Consider the following 14,023-nt stretch of genomic DNA (forward strand, 5'->3'; position numbering starts at 1 on the left):
GAGGTCCCAAGGCGCTGGACAGAGTACAGCATTTCAGACCCGAGCTGGGGTTGGGTTGTAGGGGAGGGGAAGGGGGGTGGCCGATGGCATGGTCGAAGAGGAGGGTCTTGAGGCGGGACTTGAAGGAGGCTAAGGCTACAAATAGCGTATCTGAACTAACTTTTGTCTTCATGAAGTTATATTTAAAATTGTTCACTTCTGAAGAGAAATGCACATAAACAAAAATTTTAGTCAACAAGTGGAAAAAATCCTTCAAAGGGTTCTTCTCGCCCGACCATTTCATTTCAGACGAAAGATCCTATGTGAAAAACTCACCCCGAACAGATTTTAAATGACTTGCTGCAAGTTTATAGTATTTTCTGTTATTATTTCCATGTTATGCTTTCCTTCAAGCTCTGAAGAACTAAATTTTCTTTTGTTATAGTGGATCAATTTTTGCATTGACTTGGTGTCATTTACCCATGAAGCATTTAAAGGAGCAACATTTCAGTCCTTGGATGGCATTGTCGTCACAGCCAACTGCAAATTACGGAAAATTTTCACAATGAAACTACAACCAAATGATACGACTTATGAAGATGGTATGTGCTTGCCCATGTTTATATCTAAACAGTTCAAAGTAAGACTGACCTTCAAAAGAATCTTCCTTCATGGCAAGGTTACCAGGCCACTAACGTTTCTATCATAGCATTTCAGCAGTAAATCCTTTTCAGTATCAGCTACTAACATTTTCAGCTGTTATATTTACAATACAATTTGAACAGACTGTACCCTACATTTTTNGTGCTGACTGCTTACAGAGGATTGTATTTATACCACCAGGCCAGACACCTCCATTAGCTAGGCAATGTGCTGAGGGGAAATGATCCTCCTAGGTCTAGACATAGATATTTATCTTTGCATTTCAGAACTTGCAAATTTTGCACGTTTCTTAATTCAATCTTAATATTGAAGTCTGCTACTTAAGCGCTCCGAGATGGAGGGCGGGGTGAAGGGCACTATAAAAATGCAAGTTGTGACTGCCAGGAAGGTGGAAGGCAAACTATATGGACCTTGTTTTTTTTTGTCTAGCATTTCTTATGTTGTTGTTGTTGTAGTCCGTTTTCTATAGGTCTATAGGCGAGTGAGGGGAAGGAATTTGTAATATAACTCAATCCTAAAGAAGTATGTGTTATTAAGCTTCTATATTTGTCAATCCAAACACTCCAAAATCCACCATTCTAAACCACACTCTTTGTCCCATGCCCTTTGTACTTCTTGCCCTTCTTCGTATTGGCCCTTCTGTTAATTGTCAATTTATCCTTAAAAGAGTATCCTGTAGAACTGTCATAATCTCAGTGAAATGTGCATATAGGACTGTAAAAAGCATTCAACTTACATTTTGGGGGAGTTGCTCGAGCGCAGATGGCACAAAACTGGCCTCATGGTTCACCGCCAGCTGTGGCTCGAGCATCTTCACACCAACCGCCGCTCACCGCCGAAGCCAAAACTGCATTCTACTCGCAGGTCATTCTGGAGGCCAAAAACAACTCCAAGATTCTATTCTGCACCACTCACCACTTCCTCCGAGCACCCTATCAAACACCCTCAATACTAAAATTAAATGCCAAACGCGAAGAGGTCTTGGCTTTCTTTATCTCCTTATAGATAACATCCACCTGGTTGCCTCGTCCTCCTGCCCCATGTCCCCCACCACTTTCTCCGTTACCCTCTCCTCCTCCCACGACTCCTACCACAAGCCCCAACCTACACTCCTTTGCCTCCATTTCTCCTTCCTCCCTTTCATCCTCCATCACCCAAGATGAAACCCACCACCTGCTACCTCGACCATCTCCCCACCCAACTGCTGGTCACTCAACTGCCCTTCTTCTGCCCAGACACCATAACTCAATCCCTCTCTTCAGGCTCAGTCCCACTCCCCCTCAAAACAGCTGTCAGCACTCTCCTCCTTAAAAAAAACTACTCTCGATCCCTTCAATCTTGCGCACTATCGTCCCATTTCATACTTGCCATTCCTGGCTAAAACTCTGGAATGAATTGCTACAAACCAACTTCGCTCACATCTCGCCCTCCACTCCCTACTGGAACCTCTCTAGCCTAGTTTCCACCCAGCCCGCAGCACGGAGAGAGCGCTCATCAAAGTAACAAATGACGTCCTCTCTCCCAGTGAGCAAGTCTCCCTCTGCTCCCTTGTCCTTCTGGACCTCTCCGCTGCGTTTGACACAGTCGACCATGCCATCTTTCTCCACCGGCTCTCCTCCCTCCTTATCCAACTTGACCAAACACCAGCACTTCATTTCAGCCAATGGTTTTTCTTCTCACCCTCAACCGGGTCTATGGAGTACCTCAAGGCTCCATTCTTGGCCCCTTCCTCTTCCTTATCCACATGCTCCCTCTCAGCAATGTCATCTGCAGACACAAGGTAAACTTCCACATGAATGTGGATGACACACAAATTTACTTCTCTTCCTCCAGCTGCGACTCCAACTCCGCTGATGTTCTGTCAGCTTGTCTGATGGACATCAAGGCCTGGATGAGTGCAAACTTCCTGCCGCTGAACGTTGACAAGACAGAAGCCATACTCTTTGGCTCCGTCAACGTCTTCTCTCCTGCGCTTCAGATCTTCTCACCCTCACCGATTTCCTCACCCTCCCCGACCTCCTCTGACCTCCTCTCCCTTCCAATCTCTCCCCGAGACTGATCGACCCCGTCTCCAGCTATCCTTCATAATCCACACCCGGTCCCTGACCAGGATCTGCACATTCGCTTCCACCTCCACCACATTGTTTGGCCAGCACCATTTTCCTCCACCTCTGCCAAATTGCCCGCCTCGGTCCATATCTCACTCCAAAAGCTGCCGAAACCCTTGTCCACGGCTTCGGCACTTCCCTCTTCAACTACTCAAACGCTTTACTCGCTGTTTTCCCCTGCTCCACTATTCACAAAATTCAACTAATTCAAAACTCCGCCGCCCACATTCTCACCCGCACTAAACTCTGTACCTCCATTACTCCAGTCCTTGTCCAACTCCATTGGCTCCCTGTCACAGCCCTGACACCCCCTTATCTATCCAACCTGCTCTCTCGTTACACCACTACTCGCTGCCTCAGCTCGACTGGCTCCAGCCTCCTCCTAGTCCCCTAGACCCTCTGCCCCACCATCGGCAGGCGTGCTTTCAGCCTCTACGCTCCAAAGCTATGGAACTCTCTCCCTCAATCCCTTTGTCTTGCCCCCTCCCTATTTTCAGGTTGGGCTTGAAGACCCTCCTCTTTGACCATGCCTACGGTCACCCTCATCCTGGCTCGGCATCGGGCTTCACCACTGTTAAGTGCTCCGAGACACTGTCCAGGGTGAAGGGTGCTATATAAATGCAAGTTGTTGTTGTTGGATTGTGGTTGAATTATTTTCCAGTGTATATTGTCCTTTCAGATATTTAAAATTGCTATATTTTGATACATCATGATGGTTTCTCTTAAATTTCTCCTGCTTTTTTTTGCCTCTTCACAGACATGATTAATTTCCCTTGCTTTACTGATGGACCCACAGATATGATTCCTAAGAGCTGTCAATTAGGCGTTGATGTGAATCAAGTTACACAACTCCTGAATGTGTTCATACTCAAGCAAGCAGAATTAAGAATTGGCAGCCAATCTTTCAGCTCAACAGATTTAGGTATGCTCATAATTTAAGATCAATATAAAATGTGAAGGTTTGGGTTTTGCTTAGAATTTTCCACATGCCATTTAGGAGTTGAAAGCAAACCATAGCAGGTAGCAAAATATCTAGTTCATCACACACAGTTTATTTTTGCTTTTAGTATGATCTCTTGGTGTCAGTTAAGTACTATATTTTTCTTGTGTATATTAGTTATATTGATGCTAAAAAATCTTATTCCTGGAATCGTATTTATTATTTGAAGTCAAACTGTTCAGGTTTAAGCTGTTTACTTCTACACAACCTGTTAAAAATTTCAAGTGTATTATGACTGACGAACATTTTTATTGGATTCTTTTTCAATTTTATTAATCTCTTCTTTGACTGGTTCTTCCAGGCACAATTCTTATTATATCTTGATAAACATTTGTAATGTTGATTTTTGAGGTGAATGATGTATGATGAGAACCTTGCTTAAACCTCCCTTAAAAACTGTCACCATCACTCCCACCCTGAAAAAACCCTCCCTTGATGCGTCGCAGCTATCAAGCTACCGGCCCATCTCCAACCTCCCCTTTCTCTCCAAGGTCCTGGAAAGAGTTGTCGCCTCCCAACTGCGCTCTTTCCTTTCCACCCATTCTCTTTTCGAACCCCTTCAGTCAGGTTTCCGTGCTGCCCATAGCACAGAAACTGCCCTGGTCAAGGTCACCAATGATATCCTGACCATCTGTGACCAGGGCTCCCTCTGCCTCCTCGTCCTCCTCGACCTATCGGCAGCATTCGATACGGTCGACAACGCTATCCTACTCCACCGCTTGTCCTCCCACCTCAACCTTCAAGGCACTGTCCTTGAGTGGTTTAGGTCGTACCTTTCTCACCGTCTTCACTTTGTCTCGACGAATGGCTTCTCCTCCACCCCCCGTACTGTCTCATGTGGAGTCCCTCAGGGCTCTGCCTCGGTCCCCTCCTCTTCACCCTCTATATGCTCCCCCTTGGTGACATCATCCGCAGACATGGAGTTAACTTCCACATGTATGCGGATGACACCCAACTCTACCTTTCCTCCTCTACTCTCAACTCCACGACCACCGATGTCCTGACAGTCTGCCTGTCCGACATCGAGTCCTGGACGAGAGACAACTTTCTTCAGCTCAACGTGCGAAAAACCGAGGCCCTCCTGATTGGCTCACGTCAGCGCCTCCGCACCTCAGGCGCCGACACCATCAGCATCCAAGGCTGCACTCTCCACCTCTCAAAGCCAGTCAGGAACCTCGGCGTTTTATTCGACCCTGAGCTGTCCTTTCTCCCTCACATCCGCACCACACCTGGCACCGCCTTCCATCACCTCCGGAACATCGCCAGACTACGCCATTACCTCACCCCTCACGCTGCTGAAACCCTGGTTCACGCCTTTGTCACCTCAAGGCTGGACTATGGGAACTCTCTCCTCGCCGACCTTCCCGCCACCTCCCTCCACAAGCTGCAGGTCATCCAGAACTCTGCAGCTCGTGTACTGTCCCGCACCCGGCTTCGGGACCACATCACTCCCACCCTCGCTCGCCTCCACTGGCTCCCCATCCCCCAGAGGATTGATTTCAAGATCCTCATCCTCACATACAAGGCCATTCACGGCCTTGCTCCCTCCTACCTCTCCAACCTACTATCCCCCTACCTACCTGCCCGTACCCTCCGTTCCTCCGGCTCCGGTCTGCTCCACGTCCCCCGCCCCAATCGCCCTACCATTGGTGGTCGGGCCTTCTGCCTCTCAGCCCCGAGGCTCTGGAACTCTATCCCCCAGTGCCTTCGCCGCTTCCTCCCTTTCCTCCTTCAAGGCCGGTCTCAAAACCTTTCTCTTTGACCATGCCTTCAGCTCCCCTCTCGACTCTCTTCCCCCTTCTCGCTCCCTCCCATCCCTCCCCTCACCCTGACCATTTCCCCCTCCTCGCTCCCTCCCCTCCCCTCACCCTGACCATTTCCCCCCTGCTCGGGTCATGACCCAACTGTGCAGCGCCTTGGGACGTCCTCCTGACGTGAAAGGCGCTTTATAAATGGAATCTTGTTGTTGTTGTTGCTATTGCTGTACGTCTGCCAAATTTGAGTATCAATTCATTGCTACAAGACCATTGATAATGATATAAAATTCTTGCTGATTACATCTTGATTTAGAATTTTGTATTTTGTATGCAGATGGTAGGAAATCCATTTGTCTTTTTTTTGTTGGCATTCAAACAGAGTTTTCTTATTTTTGCTCCTACTGTCTCACCTTGGAACTTTATCCTCTCTCATATAAACCAGGATAAATATACTGTTTCTATCTTTTAACTTTTTTTCAAAAACATTTTCCATGTTCACTCTTCAAACTCTCCGCAATATCCTTTAAATTGTGTTGGAAAGAAAAAACACTCAGTTAAAATGAGATGCGAATGATTAAGATAAATTTAAAATCATAGAATCATTGAATTATACAGTACAGAAGGAGGCCATTCAGCCCATCGTGTCTGTGCCGGCTCTTTGAAGAGAGCTACTCAATTCAATCCCACTACCTCGCTCTCTCCCCAATAGCCCTGCAAACTTGTCCTCCCCAAATAATTATCTACTTCTCTCTTAAAAGTTGTCATTGAATTGGCTTCCACCACCCTTTTAGGAAATGCATTCCAGATCCGAACAACTCACTGTGTGAAAACATTTCTCCTCACCTCCCCCTCTGTTTCTTCTAAAAATTATTTTAACATTTTTTACTCTATTTACCGATCCACCCGCCAGTGGAAATAGTTTAAGAACATAAGAACATAAGAATTAGGAGCAGGAGTAGGCCATTCGGCCCCTCGAGCCTACCCCACCATTCAATAAGATCATGGCTGATCTTCAGACCTAACTCTAATTACCTGCCCTATCCCCATATCCCGTAATCCCTCTATTTTTTAAAAATCTATCAGTCTCAGCCTTGAAGATGTTCAAAGACTGAGCATCTACAGCCTTCTGGGGTAGTGAATTCCATAAATTCACTACCCTCTGAGTGAAGAAATGTTTCCTCAACTCTGTTCTAAAAGGCTGACCCTTAATTTTAAGACTGTGACCCCAGGTTATAGATTCTCCTACCAGGGGAAACAGACCCTCAGTGTCTACTTTATCCAGCCCTTTAAGAATCTTATATGTTTCAATAAGATCTCCCCTAATTCTTCTGTACTCTAGAGAATTTAGCCCTAGTTTATTCAGACTATCCTCATAGGTCAGTCCCCTCATCCCAGGAACTAACCGAGTGAATCTACGCTGCACCCCCTCTAGGGCAAGTATATCCTTTTTTAATTAAGGAGACCAAAACTGCACACAATACTCTAGGTGCGGTCTCACCAAAGCCCTATACAGTTGCAGCAAGACTTCCCTACTCTTGTACTCTAAGCCTTTTGCAATGAACGCTAACACGCCGTTCGCCTTCTTAGTTGCTTGCTGCACCTGCAAACTAACTTTTTGAGACTGGTGTACAAGGACACCCAAATCCCTCTGCACACTAACACTATCTAATCTCTTCCCCTCTAGAAAATAATCTGTTTTTCTATTTTTTCTACCTAGGTGAATAACTTCACACCTTAAATTCCTTAAATTTAAATTCCTTCACACCTTAAATTCCATCTGCCACCTACTCGCCCATTCCCCTACCCTATCTATATCCCGTTGCAATCTTTTTGCATCATCCTCAGAGCTTACTCTCCCACCTAGTTTAGTGTCATCCACAAATTTAGATACGTTACATTCAATGTCCTCGTCTAGATCATTGATGTAAATTGTAAATAGTTGAGGCCCAAGCACTGATCCTTGTGGCACTCCACTAGTCACATCCTGCCAATTCGAAAATGACCCGTTTACCCTACTCTCTGTTTTCTACCCGTTAACTACTCTTCAATCCATGCTAATATGTTCCCATTAATCTCATGGGCCTTAACCTTGTGCAATAGCCTTTTGTGTGGCACTTTGTCAAATGCCTTTTTAAAATCTAAATATACTACATCTACTGGTTCCCCCCTATCTAACCTGCTAGATACATCTTCAAAAAACTCTTAAAAGATCAGTTAAGCATGACTTCCCTTTTGTAAAGCCATGTTGACTCTGCCTAATCTTGTTATGGTCTTCCAGGAATCCCATAACGACATCTTTAATTAAGGACTCAAATAATAATAATCCTTGCATTTGATATAGCACTTTTCACGTCGGGAGGACGTCCCAAAGCGCTTCACAGAATAGACTGTAAAGTGAATTGACTGTATGTTTGTGGGCGAACGCGGTAGCCAATTGCGCACAGCAATGTCCCACAAACAGTCGTAGATTGAAAATGACCAATTTATTATTGTTTTGTTTTGGAGGGATTATTATTAGGCTCTGTGTGGAGTAAGGAAACTTGCCCAAGGTTTCGCCCTCTGCCTGGAATTGAACTCAGGTCTCTCGCTTGCAAAGCGAGTGCTCTAACCACTGAGCTACAGCACTCCACAGACTCAAGAATTTTCCCTACCACTGTTGTCAGACTAACTGGTCTATAGTTTCCCATCTTTTCTCTTCCACCCTTCTTAAATAATAGTGCTATGTTTGCAATCTTCCAATCAATGGATTATTATTATTATTATTATTATTAATGGGAACCGTTCCAGAATCCAGAGAATTTTCGAAGATCAAAGACAAACCATCCATTATCTCAGTAGCCACCTCTTTTAAAACCCTAGGATGTAGGCCAGGGGATTTATCAGTTTTAAGACCTGACAATTTACCTAAAACCATTTCTTTACTAATATTAATTTCCCCAAGTTGCCTTCTTGTCTTCTTGTCTTCTTGGTTCCCCTCTATTCTTGGTAGGTTTTCAGTATCTTCTAAGGTGAAGACAGTAGCAAAGTACTTGTTTAATGCCATGTCTTTGTCCCCTACTATAATTCCCCCCGTCTCTGCCTGTAGCGGACCCACATTTACCTTTGACAGCCTCTTCCTCTTTATATATTTATAAAAACTCTTGCAGTCTGTCTTTATGTTCTTCACTAGTTTACCCTCATATTCCATTTTCTCCCTCTTAATCACTTTTTTGGTTCTCATTTGTTGATCCCTAAAGTTCTTCCAATCCTCGGGTTTACTACTCATCTTAGCTGTTTTATAGGCTTCTTCCTTTAACTTTATACTTTCCCTAACTGCTCTAGTTAGCCACGGTTGGGCCACCTTTCCCGTGGCATTCTTATTCGTGTTCGCTGGGAATTTTGCACTATCTCCTTAAACGTCTGCCATTGCTGGTCTACCGTCAAATCCTTAAGTCTAATTTCTCAGTTTATTTTGGTTAAATCCTCTCTCATACCAGCAAAACTGGCTTTACTTAAATTTAAAACCTTTGCTTTGGACTTAACTACTTCTCTCTCTAACTTAATGCTAAATGCCATCATATTATGATCACTTTGCCCTAGAGGAGCCTTAATTTCCAGTTTGCTGATCAGCCCTGCTTCATTGCACAAAACAAGGTCAAATATGACCTGTTCCCTGGTTGGCTCCTCGACATACTGATATAGATAATTATCCCTAATACGTTCTATAAACTCTTCCTTTATCATACTTTTCCCAATTTGGTTGCCCCAATCTATATGCAGATTAAAATCACCCACAATTAATGTTTTTCCTTTACTACATGCTCTGCTAATTTCCTGATTTATACCTTGAGAGATACTGTGACTGCTGTTCGGGGGTCTATAAACTACTCCCACTAGAGTTTTCTGCCCCTTGTTATTACGTACCTCTATCCATACTGACTCTACTTTCTGCTTTTCTGATTTAAAATCTTTCCTCTCTACTGTTTTAATCGCATCCTTCATTAGCAGGGTCACCCCCCCTCCTTGTTTACCACATTGCCTATCTTTTCTATACGCCACATACCCTGGAATATTTAGCTCCCACCCTTGATCTCCCTGTAACCATGTCTCGGTGATGGCTACCAGATCATACCCGTTTGTTTCTATTTGTGCATTTAACTCATCTACCTTGTTTCGAATGCTTCGCGCATTCAGATATAGCACCTTTAATTCTGACTTTGGGCTATCAATTCGCTGCCGCAATTGGCTGCCGCGTTCGCCCACAAATATACAGTCAATTCACTTTACAGTGTGTTCTGTGAAGCGCTTTGGGACGTCCTCCTGACGTGAAAAGCGCTATATCAAATGCAAGGATTATTATTATTATTATTATTATTATCAGTCCTATTCACCAGTACCCTATCCTGGGCTTCCTTTCCCCGTTTGACACACTTTGCTCATCTCCCTGGTTAATCTGCTCTCCCACTTTTATCGGTCCTAATTTTAATTGTGACGGATTACATGTGATTGAATTTACCCCCCTTAGTAGTTTAAAGCCCTGTCTACCTCCCTATTTATTCGTGTTGCCAGGACATTTGTCCCAGCCCTGTTTAGGTAGAGTTCCATTCCTTTGAAATAGCTCCTGTCTCCCCCAATACTGGTGCCAGTGGCCTATAAAGTGAAACCCCTGCCCTTCGCACCATTCTTTTAGCCAGGTATTCAGTTCTTTAATTTTTTTTTTGCCTGTACCAATTTGCCCCTGGCTCAGGTAATAATCCCGATATTAATACCTTCAAAGTTCTACTCTTTAGCTTAACCCCAATTCCCGGAACTTGCTCCTCAACTCATCACTACCTGTCCTACCTACATCATTGGTCCCTATGTAAATCATAACTATTGGATCCACTCCCTCCTGCTTCAAATTTTTCTCCAGTCCAGAAGTGACGTCCTTCACCCTGGCCCCAGGAAGGCAACAGAGTCTTCTTGTCTCCCTGCTACGTTTGCAGAAAAGTGCGTCAGTCTTCCTGACTGTCTCATCCCCAATTACCACTATATTCTCTTTGACTATACCCAGTGTGGCCTCCTGAATAGAGGTGTTGAGGTAAGTTTGCCCATCTTCCTCACAGACTTCCCTGTCCACATCCACACAGGTTGCAAGTATTTCATACCTTTTGGACAAGGTTAAAGCCTGGGGTTCCTCTGCCCCTCTCTTTCGGGTCCCCTTACGCGCCTGTCTGACCGTCACCCAGTCCTGTCCATGGCTGGCAACGGAATGTTTCCTGGGACTCGTGGGAGTGTCTGGCTCCAGGATGAAACTATCCAAGAAGCTCTCCCCATCTCTAATGCTGTGCAGTGTCTCCACCTGAGACTCCAGCTCAGCTATTCTAAGCTGGAGCTTCCTCAGTTGCAGACATTTGCTGTAGATGAAGTCGTCCAGGCTCAGGGCACCCTCCATCAACTCCCACATACCACATTCCTCACACATCACCTGCCAGGTCATTTTCTCCTCTCACTCTATTTATCCCTGTATTATTGTCGTTTAGAAGATATACTTCCCCCTCTGCACCAAATTTCCACTCTCACTCAATTCCTTCTCACTCTGGCCTCGCCTCACTCCGGACGTAGCTCACTCTGGGCTCTCTGCTCGAGTTTCTCCTTGTTCACCCTATTGAATCCCCTCATAATTTTGAAAACTTCTGTTAAGTCTCTTCTTTAACTTCTCTGTTCCAAGGAGAATAATCCCAGCTTCTCCAGCCTCTCCTGATAACTGAAGTACCTCATTCCTGGTACCATCATGGTTAATCTCCTTTGCACCGTCTCCAATGCCTTGACATCCTTCCTAAAGTGTGATGCCCAGAACTGAACACAGTCTCTAGCTGAGTCCTAACCAGTGTTTTATAAACGTTCATCATACCTTCCTGACGTTTGTATTCTATGCCCCTATTTATAAAGCGTTGTATCCTGTATGCTTTTTTAACAGCTTTATCTACCTGTCCTGCCACCTTCAAATATTTGTTTATACAAACCCTCAGGTCTCTCTGTTCCTTCACTCCCTTTAAGATTGTACCATCTAGATTATATCGCCTCTCATTCTTCTTCCCAAAATGTATCGTTTCACATTTCTCCACATTGAACTTCATCTGCCACGTGTCTGCCCATTTTACCAGTCTATCTACGTAAATTTGCAGTCTGCTACTATCCTCCTCACTGTTTACTACTTTTCCTAGCTTAGTATAATTTGCAAACTTGGAAATTGTACTTCCTATACCCAAGTCTGGGTCATTTATATAGAGCAGTGAGTAAGAGTAATTAAAGAATAAAGTTACTGGTAAAATGTGATGTGTTTTAGAGAATAAGGCAGATTAAGGAGGGTTAATGGCAGAATTCAAAATAGAAAGGTAGACAGGTTAATGGTAAATCCACACACTAAATGAATAAGCCGCACTATAAATGCAAATTTGAAGCTGACTGTGAATAGTGATGAGAACATTAGACTAAATACTATGATGGTAGTGCTGAAACATTCATCACAAACAAATGACAAAGTCATAAATGTCACAAGGGATATTATTCCATGTATCTTGGAAAGGTAAATGTATATTGATATATAACAGCTCTCCTTTATTAAAATCTCTAAGGTCCATCTGCACTGCTCCAACAGGACCATTTGAATTTTCTACATCAGCCAAACTATGAGTGGGTTTGTTTGGGGGATTTAGGTTCATGAACAACTGAGTTAATTTCACATATAAACTAATTTCAAACATAAACTCCTAAAGATGAAAGATTCTAATTTCTCAGCCAAGTTCCACATGTGAAATGACAGCATTCTGTGGTCGCCTGGCACTGCTGGTACATTATCACCTCTACATGAAAAGGTTTGGGTTCAAGCCTCACAACTGAACTTTGAATTCCTAATCTTGGCTGACACTCCACAATATAGTGCCTGTGGAAGAGCAGCATTGCTGGAGGTGCCGTCCTTTGGAGGAGGCATTAACAACAACAATAAATTGCATTCATATAATGCCTTTCGTGTTGGGAGGGCATCCCAAGTTGCTGGACAGTCAAGGGCTTGCAAGCAAGATGGGAGTTGGAATTGAGAGGGTTGGAGTGCAAGGGGGCTGGAGATGGGAGGGTGACCAAAGGCATGGTCAAAGGAGAAGGTCTTGAGATGGGGCTTGACTGAAGCAAGGCAGGGAACAAGGCAAAGGACTCCAGGATGGAGTTCCAGAGGATGAGGGCAGAAAGGCTGAAGGCCTGACCCCCGATTATGGAGCAGGCATGGTGGGGTACAAGGAGCAGGGCTGTGCCCACAGAGCGGAGGGAGCGGGCAGGTTGGTAAGGTTTTAGTAGGTCTCAGAGATAGGGAGGAGCAAGACTGTGGATGGCTGTATAAATGAGGATCTTAAACTTGGATCCTCTGTGAAGCCAGTGAAGCTGGGTGAGGATGAGCTTGGTGCAGGAGAGGACAAGGGTTGCAGAGTTCTCAATAATCTGCCTCTTGTGGAGGGAAGAGTTAGGAAGTCTGGCAAGCAGAGAGTTAGCATAGTCAAGCCTGGACATGATGAAAGCATGAATGAAGGTCTCGGTAGCCTGAGGGGAGAGGCAATGACGGAGGCGGGCAATGTTGCGGATTTGGGGGAAGGGAAAACGGGTCATGGCATGGATAATAATAATAATAATCCTTGCATTTGATATAGCCCTTTTCACGTCTTCTGGACATCTCAAAGCGCTTCACAGAATATACTATAACATGAATTGACTGTATGTATGTTTGGATATGGGGTTTAAACCAAAATCTCACCTGCCTGTTCAGATGGACACTCAAGATCCCATGTCACTGCTGAATAACAAAAGAGGGTCCTGGTGTACTAGCCCCAAATCCCTCAGATATATTAGTCATTCACTTGATGGCTGTTAGTGGGGCATTCCTGTGCACAAATTGGCTGCTGCTTTCACCTACAAATACACAGTTATTACACTTTACAGTAAAAATCCTGTGAAGCTCTTAGAGACATTTTGATGAAGTAATAATGCATTAAGTCAAATGCAAGGATTATTATTATCTTCTAAATCCACATCCTCCCCCTTTGCATTCCTCCCTCCCTCCTTCCCTCCTCTCAATACTCCTCGCACATCTGAAATCTTTCACTTCACTGGTGCTGTGTCATCAGAAAAAGACTGGATGAGAATAGATGGCCCAATGTGGAAACTTCAAGGTAATTTATATTTGTACCACTTGCAATTGTCCCAGTGATCCAGTTTTATCTTGCTCTTTTGAGGTGCAATTATGAAATTATGCTCTGTCTCCACTGCTTGCACTTGGTCTTCACACACTCGCTGCCAGTGTTCTGAGTAAGGTTATATTTCCATTTATATCTTGCCCTTTTCTTTTAATTTACATGTTAATACTTTCCTTCAATTGGAATCTTGCCAAATTCTGAGCTATTTCCAGGCACAGGATCAATTTGGCTATGTCTGAACCACTGTTCTTATACTCTCTGACACCCAACAATATTATGTAGACTTGCAGAGTAATAATAATAGTAATCATAGGG

The 14,023-nt window shown here is 44.3% G+C and overlaps 1 protein-coding gene across 1 annotated transcript in view; it reads left to right on the forward strand.

Annotated features, from left to right (window-relative positions):
• Positions 1-14,023, forward strand: part of cfap20dc (CFAP20 domain containing) — a 141,497-nt gene that overhangs the window by 49,167 nt on the left and 78,307 nt on the right. Inside the window, exons 6-7 of the mRNA XM_007895158.2 lie at positions 425-581; positions 3,508-3,672. Of these exons, the coding sequence (XP_007893349.1) occupies positions 425-581; positions 3,508-3,672 (322 nt within the window). The remainder of the gene's footprint in view (positions 1-424; positions 582-3,507; positions 3,673-14,023) is intronic.

Source organism: Callorhinchus milii, unplaced genomic scaffold (assembly GCF_018977255.1).
Source record: "Callorhinchus milii isolate IMCB2004 unplaced genomic scaffold, IMCB_Cmil_1.0 Scaffold12, whole genome shotgun sequence".
NCBI lineage: Eukaryota > Metazoa > Chordata > Chondrichthyes > Chimaeriformes > Callorhinchidae > Callorhinchus > Callorhinchus milii.